Source organism: Zophobas morio, unplaced genomic scaffold, assembly GCF_036711695.1.
Source record: "Zophobas morio isolate AGI-343-1 ecotype UQ-CSIRO unplaced genomic scaffold, CSIRO_AGI_Zmor_V1 ptg000024l, whole genome shotgun sequence".
NCBI classification, from domain to species: Eukaryota; Metazoa; Arthropoda; class Insecta; order Coleoptera; family Tenebrionidae; genus Zophobas; species Zophobas morio.
The window spans coordinates 12357248-12372602 of NW_026972129.1; the positions used below are offsets into that span (position 1 = coordinate 12357248).

At 32.2% G+C, this 15355-nt stretch overlaps 3 protein-coding genes across 3 annotated transcripts in view; 2 read left to right on the forward strand and 1 right to left on the reverse strand.

Moving 5' to 3' along the window:
* Positions 1–8319, reverse strand: part of Evi5 (Ecotropic viral integration site 5) — a 94367-nt gene extending 86048 nt beyond the window's left edge. Inside the window, exon 1 of the mRNA XM_064064513.1 lies at positions 8043–8319. The gene's annotated coding sequence lies outside the window, so the exon portion shown is untranslated. The remainder of the gene's footprint in view (positions 1–8042) is intronic.
* Positions 8320–8516: 197 nt separating this feature from the next.
* Positions 8517–9450, forward strand: LOC135135166 (peptidyl-prolyl cis-trans isomerase NIMA-interacting 1). Its single transcript, XM_064064164.1, has 3 exons — positions 8517–8615; positions 8796–8999; positions 9047–9450. Exons 1-3 carry the CDS (start codon positions 8561–8563, stop codon positions 9265–9267), a joined length of 480 nt encoding a protein of 159 aa, XP_063920234.1. The 5' UTR covers positions 8517–8560; the 3' UTR covers positions 9268–9450.
* Positions 9451–9528: 78 nt separating this feature from the next.
* On the forward strand, positions 9529–11105 carry LOC135135165 (small ribosomal subunit protein mS29). The gene is made up of 3 exons (XM_064064163.1): positions 9529–9775; positions 9827–10808; positions 10862–11105. The coding sequence occupies exons 2-3, from the start codon at positions 9856–9858 to the stop codon at positions 11067–11069; spliced, it is 1161 nt and encodes a 386-aa protein (XP_063920233.1). The 5' UTR covers positions 9529–9775; positions 9827–9855; the 3' UTR covers positions 11070–11105.
* The last annotated feature ends 4250 nt before the right edge of the window (positions 11106–15355 follow it).

Consider the following 15355-nt stretch of genomic DNA (forward strand, 5'->3'; position numbering starts at 1 on the left):
GTAACAAAAACTTCCGCACGACAGGCAGTCATAGGGGGGCCCATGACCTGTTTACCTTAAAATCGTCATTTTTATAACAACAAAATAATAATAAAAAATAATAAAAAAAAGAAATCTTGACACAAATAATTTTATTGGCGTGCTAATTATTCGTTTTGGTAATACACGACGTACGGTTTCGAAAATCTATACAATGTGTGAGCAAAAAACTTTTTAAAAGTCATTGATTTAACAGAATGTGTTCCGTTAAAAACCGGTTAAATCACAAAAAAAGAAACAGAATAAATATTTAATTCCGTGTAAATTATTATTAATATTACATGAATAATTTCAATAAAATGCTTCCAATAAAGCGCAAATTTGCTGGATTTTATGGAGTCGGTTTATACCAACTGCGCCGATTAAAACCTTTTCAAAACTAACAGAGAATATTAAACTGCGCTACTGATTTTAATCTACCCTTAATACTATTTAACAGCAGTTGTTTTACTTTTGTGTACAGTCGCAATCACTGAATCTTGGGCAGGTTTCTTCTGTCTATTTAAAAATTCTAAGTGTAAATCCAGCTTTACTGTCATTGTGATTGATGCTTTAAAAAAATGTCAAATTAATTTTGGTACATGTCATTTTATACATTAACATAATTGGATAGTAATGACAAATAAACAAAAAAATAGGTTAGGAGTTTCTAAAGGTGTTTTAGTGTTTATGGCAGTTCATTGACAACCTTGCCCAAGATTCAGTGATTGCAACTGTACAAATCTAAAATAACTCAGATCAGTTTCTTGTAGATACACATGAGTATTTCTTTCGTTCTAACTCCAATAAAATGCGACAAGACTTGAACATCTTACTTAGATCTTTTTGGAATTAATATCGCCACAAATAAAACATGATGTAATTATGACAAATTAGCGAAATAATAACCTAACCTATTTAATGACCTCACACTACAAATAAAATGAGCAAATCTTATTAGGTTTTTAACAGAAACGTGAAACATTTTTAGAGGGTTTTTAAACATTCTAGTTCAGTTCGAAGTCCCAAAATACCTAATTAAAAAATTTTTGACAACCTCTGTCAATATTGTGACACCAGTTATACATGTTCTTAATTTAAACTTTATCTTCTTAGTCCATACTAAAACATATGAGAAAAAGAGCTTGATGTAGTAGTAAAATATGACCAAAAAAGACACAAAACAACGTCTCACACTACTTAAAAAAAAAAGCAAGGCAAGGAAATTTGTCAGTCTTTTCCAATAGAATTATTTTTAGAATATTTGATTTTCAAAATCATAACGTCATTATTTCATTAAGGTCTCTTTAAACAGCAAAAACGGAAAAAAGCTGCACCTTTCTAAATAAACACCACTACACTCAGTGATCCATATTTGTAAACAATCCACTAAAAATAATGGTTCCTATTTAAAAGAACATTGAAAAAAGTACAACAATGCTATTCTCACGGAGAAATTTTCTAATACATATATTTCTAAACGCAGAATTTCTCATCTTCAACCACTATTACGATCGAAAAAAGCCCCCTATAGGAAAATAATAATGTTGACACTATATAACAGTTTGACAGTTATTTAACCAGACCTATCAAATTGAACAAAGAACGTCTTGGTATTGCCAACATCATTATTTTAAAAACAAATATCATGGTCTACTGGAGGATTTTTTTCGATTATATGGTACTTGGTTCAACTATTCATCAACATTTTTTTTTATTATTACTTTTTGTGGAACATGTTGCGTATTTAAAAGCACACTTTTTATATAAGACAGCAATAAAAGCACGATCAAAAACAACCATGGATTCGTCTTTGGTTGTGTCAGGTTAACACCAAGTTGAAAATTTGAGTTGAAAATGCAAAGATAAATTTTTAAAAATCCAAGACTATCCTTCATCGTGTTTTTTATTGCTCTTTGTGTACCTTCTTGAACAAAAATATTTAACACATAAAAATATTCGACGATTTTAACAAAAGCTGGGTTTTAATAAATAAACAATTTTTCTCAAAAAATGCCAGTGACGCTATAACTATGTCACAACAAAACAACAATTTTTCTAATAGGGCGCAAATTTGACAAAGTCAACGAACAACGTTCAATTTTCTCGTTATTTTTTCGTTGACAATCCAACTTGAACAAATTAATCAATAAAAATGGATCACACAAGCAAGCAGAAATGAGATTTTTCAAACAGAATTTGTTCGTCATACATACTGTTATACAGGCAGACAAAACTGACTGAAAAAATTAACTTTGATGATCAAAAATAAGTCCAATGGCGTAAATAGCAGCCTCGCAGCCCCTTGCGCACTATATTTAAAACAGATCACCAGGGCTAATTATTATGAATTTAGCTGGAATAGAGCAAAACGTTCCGAATGCTATGTCTGGGTAACCGTTAATATGATAATAACTATTTTATTACCTTAAATAAAGTAAGGCGCAACATTTAAATTGTGGCGCACGCACATATTTAGTTACGCCGCTGGCACTATTTTACAATAATTAAATACCGCTAAATATACTTTTAAATATAAATTTATAAAATTTCAAACTAAAAATTCCAGTGTGAAGTTGTTGACAAGCAACTTATTAACAGCTTCTCTCCGATTACTTGTCTTAAAGAAACAAAGGTTTCATGAATCAGACGTGCAGGAACACATTTTAACAGACAAGAGTTACAGATATTCACTAATTCTTGGTTTATATTATCCCTTACTAATTATTTATCAATCAAACAATCAAAAAGTAATACTTCTCGTTGTGTGATTTTCGTTGCAACATCTAATAAGTTATTCAAATGACCAATTATGTTCGAAAACGACCACTTCTTTTACCCATATAGTCAAATAATGTATGAAATTCGTAAAAATCTCAACCTACTGACGACATGATACACGGATAATATTTGTTACATAAATTAAATTAAAACTTCAGAAAAAAAAATATTACAATTATCCTACAAATACTTAAAACACAGCAATTTCCTCAAAATGACTGAAGTTAAGTAGTGTCTTAAGGTGAAATTAAGGATCAATTACTAAGTAAACATGAAAATTATTCATATCCATTTTTTTTTTTTATTTTTGCATTACATATATTCCTTGAGTTAACCCACCCTTAAGTATCTCCTTTGAGTCAAGCATTGATCTAACCATAAAGGAGTTGCTTCTATTATATAATTCCAATTTATGCAAAAATAACTTACCCTTCGATCAAAAAACTTTGTAATCGGGTCATCCTTGAACATCAATTCACCTCTTCCAGGTAAAATGCACAATTCTAGATGAATCACAAAAGTTATCACTTACGGTTTACACTGTTTACAGTCCACTTAATTTAACTGTAGAATTTCTATAGTAGTATACAAATTATTTAAAATTTCCTTCTTATGTTTACAGTAACAATCTTACACACTACTTCCGTCCTTACTTGACAATCCGATGCCAGCGTAATGATACATACCAGCATTAAATTAGATCATTTTTTAGAGACTTGATGCAGCCAAAGTCCCAAAATACCACAGTATGTCATTTATTCTAATAATAGCAACAACTGCAAAAGAATTACTGTAATTTTGATATCACCTTCGTCCTTGCAAAGTTAAAACTACATTTGTAATTCCAAAAAATGCTGGTAATTTCTTTTTTGATTGTTACAAAAGAAATTATGTCTATAACTTTTGGTCTTACACTTATGAGATCTTTACTGAACGATCTCTCTTTTAAATTTGCGCCACTGTAAATAGCACGAGGACTAGCCTAATTAACCAGCCTACTAAGCCAGTTTTAAACTGGCTTATTAAATATTATCTACTCATTTACACAGATAACATAGAACATTTTGACCTAAATTTGTTCTTTAATTTATGCAAAATTAAAAAAAAACGAATTCTTTGAATTTTAAATGTGTTACTCCTGGTCTGTTCGTTCGCAAGCCAAGTAGTGCTTCTTGAAAGTGAAAAGGTTTGTAAAATTGTTCAGTCATTACATACTTCCCTTGCTCGTCCAGCACATCCAATACAACATGCGTAGAGTGTACGTTTTCAACAAAAATTTAAATTTTTGATGTACATCGATATTTTAATTTTGTGTACACTTTAACACTAATTAAATGATAATATTTCTAGAGTAATCGATAAAATAAATCGGTTTATTTGGAATGAGACTGTTCAACATAACACTTCAACTAACACAGAGGTGAAAATTGAAGAATCCTTGAATGTAGTAATTTTCTCTATCCGCTAAGTTGGTCTCCTTTTAAAGCATAGAAGGGAGATGCTACGTGTAGTACAAATAAATGCACTAGCCCAGGACCGACCTAGCCCCTTACGTGTGGCGTCGACTGGGTGTTGCCGTTTTATTAAATTCAAACCGTGGTTCAATCTCTTTACGAAACACTTTTATTAAAACGTTGCACTTAAAATGGGTTTACTGGAAAAATTTCAATATTTTCAGTAATGAATTTTAAACATTATTGCGAAAAGACTGGTATAAAGTTATTTAGACGGAATTTCTTACTCGTAAAAGTACTCATGATGTTAATGTTATATTAAAGAATCCACTGTGGAGGCGTAAGTTTCAGTCTGCCATATACTATCGATTCTTAGCGTACAATATTATCAAATTATATAATTCTGTCCATCATTTTCAATCTAATCTACCAGCGAACGGTTTTCGTTGAAATATTGAAGCGTGTTTCCTTTTAAAAATACTTTCAATAGCACTGCTATACCTCGCTTCATCTCTTTTATATTAATGAAACCATTAATTACTACTGTTACTAAACAAAAAATGGATCGTAGCTTATTTAGAGATAAATCCTCTCGCCTCTGAAGCACAAGCGATGCATGCTAAAATGCAGTTTTTAATAAAGATTTATTTAATGATGTCTGGTGAGGATAAACATTTTAATTCTAATAATTATTCATGTGTCAGCGTCATTCCGTTCTCAGAATTTAGAACAAATTAAACGAACCGTTTCTAAAATAATAGACAAATAAAAATATTGCATTTTACTGAAGCGCAGACGACTGCACATTTTAACAAAAACCTTTTTAATAAATTTATATGATTACGTCATTAACTTTCTAGAGCGAAAAAAATATTATTATTATTTTTAAATATGCACATGTTATTATAAATTACGGATGATTTACCATGTTCACGATAATCTTAAAGCGTATGCAAAATTTCGGATCAATCATCTTACATTTTCTCTTTACTTTTTCCTTCAATTCAACTAAAAAAAAAAAAATAATCAATCAAAATAGTTCTGAGCCAAATTGTAAAATTTGGTTGTGTTTTGACTTGAAACAACCAGTCAGAAGACTAATCTGTCTAATAAAATTGCCAACAGACCACAAATAAACGGAAACGACAGACCTATAAACTAAATACTTTTCCATAAAAATAATAACTCAAAAAAACATCATTAAAACTACTGTAATGAAACTTGTTGTTTATTTTTCCTATTACATATTCTAATTATACCTTAGACTCCTCGTGTATATATGTAATATATAATTACTGCAACAAATCATGCAATAAATGTGTCAACAATCAGAAACAGAATAAATATTTAATTGAAAGTAAATTTATTAGTAACACACGAAGAATTTTAATAAAACGCTTCTTCTCCCAATAAAAAGCAAATTTTTTAGATTTTAATGTATCGATTTAGACCAACTGCGCCGATTAAAGCCTTTTAAAACCTAACAGCGAAAATTAAACTGCGTCAGTGACCTTAAAACACCATTAATAATACTTAGTAGCAGTTGTTTTTCTTTCATACAAATCTCAAATAACACAAATCAGTTCCTTGTATATATTCACGCATGTTTCTTTTGTTGGAACTCCAATAAAATGAGGCAAGACTTCAACAATCTAGTTCGTTCCTTTTGGAATGAACGCCGCAACGCATAAAACATAATTATGACAAATTAACGAAATAATAAAACCTAACGATGAGAATAGCATAGATAAGTCTGATTAGATCTTTTAGTTTTAATTGTAAAGTCTGAATTGTATTTATTTTTGTCCTGTTAATGGATTTGTATCTGTTGGGCAAATACATATTATTATTATTATTATTATAGATAGACACCAACTTGAAAAATTACTACAAAGACTTTTTACGAACTTCTCATTCAGTTTAGTTTATGAAACAAAATTCCGGAATTTCAAATTTAAATATTTTTGACAACCTCAATCAAAACTATGGCACCATTTAAATATTTTCTTAAAATGTATAAAAAATGTCAAAAAAAGTTTGGTGTAGTAGTAAAAAGGACCAAAAAAAAAACAAAATACAACTAGGATTACTTGTAAAAAACAAGCTAAATTTTGAGATGACGTCATCAATTTTTTGGGAGAGGATAAACGAATAAATTTTACTTAACGATTTATCTTGATTACGATAACCTTAAAATATTTACAAGATTTCAGAGCATTCGGTTTTGCAATTTCAAAGTTAAATTGCAAACTATTGTTATACAGTTTTGAATTTCTGTCCAAAAATATGAATGTCTAGGGTAAGATTTGAAAATTCTTATACAATAACTTAAATTATACAATTTGATTGTAGTTTCCTTTGTTTTTCTCCAAAAATCTTCCTGGTATCCGGAGTGCCTTCATCATTTGTCTTATTATACTTCCGGCCATAATGATAAGAACGGTAGAACATCATATCGCAAAAAATTATGTAATATAATAAAAACCACATTTGTAGATACGACTTTATGAAATTTAATATAAATATGACAGTATTATGTTACAATTTATAACAACTGACTGATTTCAGTATTGCACAACCTGCAAAATTTTGTAACTAGATGTATAACCAGTGATGTATAACTAACATTGTTAAAATTATTAAAACAGTGTTTACTTCATTCCTGATCCAAAACGACTGGAATGTGTTTCCGCACTAAATAAATATAATTAAAGTCAGACATAATATATCTGCCGGATCGGAGTTAATGGGCTAAGATGACCGCGAACCGGAGTTAAGGTGCCAGATTAGCAAACGCCCGACCTGGACCCGAGTTGAGGTTCGCCGGTTAGAACACAGCTAAAACTTTAAAGCAACCATTCAAGTAATTTCGGAGATTAATTTGTCCAACAAAATCGCCGACAAACCACAGATAGACGGAAACCAAAGTCCATCATTCGTTATATGGGTCCTATTACTCCCTGTCCCTATAGCTTACACTCAGGAAGTAAAAATATCATGTAATAATAAAGTCGTAGGCAAAATTTGGCGACAGAGGAACATCAACGGGTTTAATGACAATTCAGTGTGTCTTTCTGTTTTGACTCTTAAATGTAGTAGGCTATGGTTGCGAACCCACTTTATCGCCAAGTTTTGTCTGCGACTATACGTGTGATTTATTTTTTGTCTTAACTCAAAAAAAACGAACATCGTTAAAACCAACTCGAACTAAAATGGCAATGAGCCTTGTTATTTGTTTTTAGTGATATATGATTACGATTACACCTTAGACATATGTCTGGGGAACCCTCGTGGAGTTAATGAAACAAATCATGTAATAAATATGTCATCAATCCAAGATTAAAATGTGTCACTTGACGATAATTCTTTGTTTTAAAGATGGAAATCATCAAATATAAAATCAATAACGTAAACCGAATTTAATCATTTTATCTAAAAATAGCTTTCCGACTCGAGATGCAACGAAACCTAGCGATGACTCATCCAACACGAAACAGGTAGGTAACGCAGGTCTTACTTCACCTGTCTCTTCTTTTCAACAGGTGTTTTCCTCAATTCTTCAGGAACTAGGAAATCAGAAGATGAACTGGTACTTTTAAAATTCAGTCCACTGAACTTTGCTGTCTTTGAAAAGCGAACATTTTACAATAATTAAGACAATTGCAACTGATTTAATTTTAAATTAATAAATGACCTACATGAAACGAATGTGCTTATTGGTAGCACCAGAGGAGACGCATTCCAAGTTAAAGAAACCATTTTTCATTCAAAAAAAACAGCAGTACTTACCTAAAAATTGCCAGAAAACTGGAATATGTTTTTGTTTACCATATAAGAGCACCCCCACACTTTCACCAGAAACCACTCGACGAATTCCGCCTGAAGAAAAACGAGTACCTAGCTCATAGCCACGTTAAGCCAAATAAGAGTATTAGAAACAAATTAAAAGATTAGAAATAAATTAAAATCAACATATAAATAAAAACAGAGGTTGCCGAAACTGACGTGTCGAGCGTTGCACGCGTCGATAACTAACCACGCAAACGTCCAAAATCGAACTGTCACCGCCCAGCTGATTACAAAATTGTATGCAGCTAATATCACAAGGAATGAAAACGATCATTTACACGTGGCTTGTCATTTTCTCGCGATTTGATTGGTGTATGCATTGACAGTTAGTCAAATCGTCCAATCATAAAACGCAGGAGAACATTGAAAGGCGACATTGGACGAAGCGTAGCCGATTTGCTACGAACACCGTTATCGAATGAAGTTAGCGATATAAATAAACACTCAAAAGCGGAAAAATGGCGGATGAACAGTTGCCTGCCGGCTGGGAAAAACGGTTAAGTCGGTCAACTGGTTAGTTAGTACTTCTTAAATATATTAATTTTAGTGGGAATAAGTTTATTTTATCACAGACTTGAGTCTAGAAGAGTAGCTTTGTATTTTGGTTATGATTTGTTTGATTGTGTCTCGCCCTTTTTCTCTTCATTTTCGTAATATGCAAGTGTTGAATGCACTGCGGTGTATGCGTTTTAGGCCAACACTATTACCTGAACATTTACACCAAAGAGTCACAATGGGACGTCCCTGATAAACCCGCAGAACCTGTCTCTTCGAGTGGACCTGAACAAGTTCAATGCTCACACTTACTGGTAAAGCATAAAGACTCTCGAAGACCATCCTCATGGAGAGAAGAAAATATCATCCGTACAAAAGAGGAAGCACTGGAATTAGTTAAATGTAAGTTCTGTTATCACACTGACAAATTATTTCAAAGTTTCTTGTAGCGTATCGAGAACAAATTGTTCAAGGCAAAGCTTCTTTCGCTGATTTAGCATCCAAATACTCTGATTGTTCATCTGCTAAAAGAGGAGGTGACTTAGGATCATTCAAGAAAGGCGCAATGCAGAAACCATTCGAAGAAGCATCTTTTGCTTTGAAAGTTGGAGAACTTTCAGAGCCCGTATTTACTGATTCTGGAGTGCACATTATTTTGCGTACCGTGTAAATTTACTTTTAAATGTTTTTTTTTATATTAATTATGTTCAAACATCAATTTTCTCAAATCCTGTTAACATTTTAACCTACATCATTTATGATACAGTTACGCCAATTGAATATTGTGCTAAAATTCAGATGTAAAATTAATGCTGTACATTTTACCATTATGTAAATTTTGCTCTTAATGTTATATGTAATTTTTATTTATTCTCTATGAACTGAGCAATTTAAATCTTAGACGCTTTGGTTATTTTTACATATTGCACAATAAAGCGCTAAGCACTCCCAGTATTTTTGGTATATTTTAATAGTAAATTGTTAGAAAGATTATTGATTATGAATATGAGATCCCTTATTGATTGCATTAAAATCAGACGCTGGATGGAGGACACGTTGGTCATCTAAGTTTGAGGTTAAGTGCGGCATTTTGTACAAGTGTGTTATTAAAATATTTTACATAAAACACAAATATAATGAAAGCTTTTTCATAAACAAGACGCTGTTACGAATTAAGTGTAAGTGAACTTTTAACAGCCCCTTAATATTACAGCGCTGAGCATTTTTAGGTTAAGTGTGTTATCGACCATAATAAAAAATGATCAAATCTTTTGCTTCCGAGTACATTTTCAGAAGAGCATACAGTGTTTTACAGTGTACCCGATTCTCGACGGCCTCACAGCCAATAACAGAATCAAAATTACAAAGTTTTCGTTCTGAAGAAAATGACCCATTAAAACACACATTAGACCACGTGGGTCAATTTTACCGTATTCCTGAAGAAGAAAAAAATATTTTTCTGTATGGAGGGTTACCAAAGTCATTTGAAATTCAAGCAAAAACATTTAATGAAACCTGCTTAATGATTCGTAGACCATCAGTCGATGTTATTAATTGCTTGAAGTTGATTGATTATACAAAACCAACTGTGAGGTTCGTCATTTTTGGTAAAAAAGGCAGCGGGAAAAGTTTATGTTTGGCTCATATTTTACATTATGCACATAAAGCCAGATATCTAATAGTTCATGTACCTTGGGTGGGTAATTGGATGAGAAGATGCAAAGAAATAAGCAGTTCAGAGACTAGAGAAGGTTACATTGATCTTAATATAGATGCAGCCGCTTGGTTGGTACACTTTAAATCCCAAAATGAACATTTACTGAATAATCCAGAGTTTCAAATTTCTCAAGATTATGTTTGGAGCAAACGTGAAACTACTCCAAAGGGTTCCCCCTTAAGTGAACTAGTCGATCATGGTGTAAACCGACTCAAATATGCATCAGAGTGCGTTGTTGGTTTGGCTGAAGAAATAAAACATTTGAGTAGAAGTGGACACTGTAAAACCTTGGTAGCAATTGATGGCTTTAATGCATTTTTTTATCCCCATACTCGTGTCTTCAAAGAGAAAAAGGAAGTGGTTCCTCCTAACAAAGTGACATTAACTGAAGCTTTTTTGAGTTTAACAAAGTTTGACTGGAATAATGCTGCCATTGTAACGACTGTAGATGAGATCGCCATTGCAGAACAGGATCACAAATCTCATTTACCAAGGTAATATTCGCAGCGTTTTTTACTAGTAGTAATTTTCTTAATTTTTTTGTAAGGTATCTTCTGAGAAAAGAAGGTTTTGAACACATGGATCCATTTATCCCTATTTTTGTTGACAATTATTCACCCAAGGAATTTACCAGTTGTATGGATTACTATCGAGAAAGGAAGTGGGTGCGTTATTATCCACAACAAAACGAGGAACTCGCATTATTAAGTGTAAATAATCCGTATAATTTAATGCACCTATGTGCCTCCTTGTAAGAGTAAAATGAGTATTAAAGAAGCGAATTGATACAATTTTTATTATTGCTTTGAATAAAATGGCAGCAAAAGAGTCATGGACCCTAGTTTTGAGCCCAATTTTCAGACTTTTAACTATACCAAAATCAAAATAGGAATTGTCAATTGTTGCTTGAATATTTTTCATTCTATGTAACGAACTTTATTTTGATATTTACGTGCCTTCACTGGATGTACACTAGATATAAAAACCAATATAAACTTATCACAGGTTAAATAATCGTACGACAACAATTTTTTGGAGTTCATTAGACTACGAGATCGCAAAGTGTTTGCCTTTGCATAATTACGTCAATCGTAGACATGTTTCATGTTTCTCAGAAGATTTAGGCTTTAACCATGTAGGAATTAATATATAGAGGACGGAATGAGAGTTAAAATAAGTGATCACGCGTCAAAATCCATGAAATCAGTAACCGGTATTTCAAAACGGCTGCCACTCCAGTGGCCTATTTCATGGTATTCATGAGAGATTTCAGATCTCAAAATGACATTTAATGGAAATAAAAATTGTAGAACATCTAAAACTGTAATTCCACTTATGGAAAAAAAAACTCAAATTCACGCCAAAGTTCCAATTTTTACAAGACAATCACAAATTTTAAGCACATGTACATACATACTTTTCCATGTCCATGTATTTTGAAAATGTAATGTATTCTTGATTTAAGTAACAAGTTCATAAAATTTTATCAAGAAAATGAGCTACTTAATTAGTTATTATTAAAATTGTTTCGCTTAAAAAAATACGAGTTCGTAACTTATAAACCACAAAACATTAGTTATATTCTCCAAGTGTTGATGTGCAGAATACCAGAGTGAACTGCAGAGAAGCATATTGTGATGTAATTGACATCAGTATGAGTTTTAGTCATAGAATTGCATTTTGGATTGTTACACTGAAGTTTTTTTTTTCTGTTTTTTACATCAATCGCTCGGAAACAATGTTTTAGCTTCTTTAAAGGTTTTCGGCTTTACCTTTTCCCCTGTTTCGTTATCCACACCTGCTGCCGTTGCTTAATCTGAAACTGTAGACTGACACAAAATAAATGCTGGAACTGGATCCCAATTTTATCAATTTTTATATTTATTTTATTTTCCAACATGAGAGAGAAGTGCTGATACAAAATTTCAACCCATTCAGGATAACCCACGAAACAACCTTGCAGATTGTGACTTAAAAATTAGCAGTTTATTAGAGCACTTTTGGACGCAAGAAAAATGCTAATTCAGTTACGGTCAGGGGGTCAGGTGTTCCAAATAGGTGTCTGTTGCTAGTTTAGAATCTTGGAGATCGTACAGGTAGTAAGATGGTTTCGGATGTAATTCTTATGGTCTTTCCACATAGCTTGTGGGCGTTTTTAAAATCGATTAATAAAATAGTATAACAAAAATCGATATCTTTAATCTGAAGTTTTATTAATGTTTTTTAAATTAGAAACATACTACAGTTACTTAAGTAAAATCTGTAAAAAGGAATAACTTCCCTTGTCGCTAAGTAGGTATATTAATAGGTATTGTAATGTGGTGTCCGGGTTTGAAAAATTAAATTTCGTAGACATCAAGACCCATGTTTTAGTGCAATTGGGGGAACAGCGAAAAAATCACCGCCGGATTGGTAGTTCTAGGGAATTTTGTAATACAGGATACAGGGCAAGTAGAATCACTTCCTGTTTTTGAGACGTCACTTTTTGTTTCGCCGTGTTGTGGGTGTAATAATTCGTAGGCAAATTTTTGTTTGTAATTTTCCAAAAGGGCAATTGTTTAACAAAACTTTTAATGAAACCAGTTTAATTAGCGCAAGACTAGTTAATTAGCGATTTTCTAATATGAAATGTGAAGCTTTGACAAATACGTCAACACGTGTTATTTTATTTTATTGTTTGTGAATTCACAATTTATGTTGAGATTTTTAACTGTTGATGTCGATGGTTCTGAAACAATTACCTAACGACAATAATGTACATTTTATCATCAGTTATATAAATAGCTTAGTTAACGAGAAAGCTCTAATACTTTCCTGGATGTTTAATAATTGTCTTACAACTTGAATTTGAACATCATTTATTCTCGAATTATTATTTTGATTTTGAAAGTAATAAATATGTGTCTGCTGTATTTATTTCATATGTGCTTTATTTTGTATAATATGGGGCTTCGTTTCGGTCCGTCATGTAACCTGTGAACACATTTTTGATTTAATGTAATAAATAACTTGAATTAATGCATAATTTAACATCATGCAAATTTTTTGTTGTTTGAAATTCTTGATAAGGTAGTGTGACTTAATAAAATTGTGTTTCCTTCCTTGTAATTGTAATACTCATTTTGCTATCATCAAAATTCAAGAGATTCTAACTTTAACCAAAATAAATTCAGAATAAATAATCCCCTTGGTTCTGATGATATTTAAATGAACAAAAAAAATAGTGTATCAAGGATTTCAAACAATAAAGAGTATACTTTACTTACACGATTAAATAGAAAATGTGATCACAAATAACATCGTAATTAATGGCGCAGATACAGATACATTTTTTTATTTCACTTTTTTTTCAGTAGTTATTAGTTGAGTTATACTAGTAGTAATTTTTGATACTTCATGTTGGTGATTTTGCGTTCAAAGCTTGTCGAGGCAATGCGTTTTATCTGTGTACCTGAGCAACCCGGGTCCGGTAGCCCCTCTGGTTATATTTGTGTTATTAAATAAGAGTAATTTTAATAGTAAAAATATTTGTTTAAGGTATGTTTTATTTTTAGAAAATAATAATTGCGTGTTACATAATGATTAATTTTTTCAATTAGCACAAATTAGTTTTGTAATCGACTATTCGAATGGTCAATACATACATTTCTCTCGCATAAATCGCATATTTGTTACTGTTTTATATCTTTATTTTTCAGACAAATGTAGTATCTTTTCCTGTTGCCACATGTGTCATTTCTTCACTTTTTCATTGTTGGACCTAACGCGAGCCGGGCTTGGCAGGTCCGTTTTGCCCTAGAATGTGGCGATTATGTTTCAGTGTAATTATCTTGGGCAATAAAATAAATATTTTTACAACCCTCGGTAGAATAATTTATCGCGATATATTCTCAGAAATCGTGAAACGAGATTAAAATAAAATGAGTTTCAACAAAAATCTGAAAATTTAAAGTTGCACTCTGGTGATTCCGGCCTACCAGGCAGCCTTTGATCCTATAAGGGGTTTAAATACTTTTCTAAGAAATTGTATTTATTTTGCCTTAAATGGAACCAGCAATTCTTCCTAAAATGTATATACCTGCCGCACCGGGATAGACGGTTACCGGACATGCTCATAAAAACATCCTAAGCCGATATTGAAGAATAATAATTTATGACAGTGTTGGACGTAAAGGCTTTGAAAACACCTTTTTTTCGCGGCGATTTTACAATTCCAAAAAAAATAATATTAAAATTTGGATCGAAGCTGACAAACGCATCAAAAGGTCACCTACCTTGTTTTGTTCAGCCTCCTGGGTTGAGGGTTTGTAGACCGCATGCACAGAGGAACCACGTGTCTAAGTTTCGCGACAACAATTCGCGATTGACGTCACACAAGATGGCAATTGCGTTCACTTAACGCCCACCTTAGCGATGTTACCTCTCTGAGGGTTTCTCGATAACTCTGTTCGATAACAGCGCCAACCCCAAGTACCGGGCTCTTTTGCTCGGTACTATGGCGCCTCTAGTGGAAAGTGACCAAAATACACTTGTCAGCAATCCGAGGGATAACAAACAAAATCAAAACAAAATATTAAACAAACTTCGAACCGGAACAGACAGGTTGCCGACAACAGACCTTCAGCACAGAATAATCATTTCCCGTATTCTTTTGAAATATCAATTTTAATGCTGGAGATAATTATTAGATATACTCAAACACAATTTGGACACTGTAGTATGGGAATAAAAACAAAAAAAAAAATTCTTTTTAAGCGTACGGAATAAATATTGCACAATTTGCGACACATCAAACAGCGAAGCGATAGCCTATTTGCAGGAAAAAAGAAAAGATTTTTCAGTCTTGAATAACTATGCTACAGTAAAATGCTTATTTTTTAAATTTAATACCACAATCCCTTCTTCTGCACCTGTGGAACGGGTGTTTAGTAGCGGAAACCAAATTCTGACACCAAGAAGAAATAATTTAGGTGACAATACATTCGAAATGTTGTTAATTTTAAAAAATTCATTAAACAATACAGAAAAAATACATAAACAT

Coding starts and splice junctions, on each gene's coding strand:
- LOC135135166 (XM_064064164.1), top strand. CDS start 8,561: ATGGCGGATGAACAGTTGCCTGCCGGCTGGGAAAAACGGTTAAGTCGG. Junction 8,616..8,795: donor ACGGTTAAGTCGGTCAACTG/GTTAGTTAGTAC, acceptor TATGCGTTTTAG/GCCAACACTATTACCTGAAC. Junction 9,000..9,046: donor AGCACTGGAATTAGTTAAAT/GTAAGTTCTGTT, acceptor AGTTTCTTGTAG/CGTATCGAGAACAAATTGTT.
- LOC135135165 (XM_064064163.1), top strand. CDS start 9,856: ATGATCAAATCTTTTGCTTCCGAGTACATTTTCAGAAGAGCATACAGT. Junction 10,809..10,861: donor CACAAATCTCATTTACCAAG/GTAATATTCGCA, acceptor TTTTTTTGTAAG/GTATCTTCTGAGAAAAGAAG.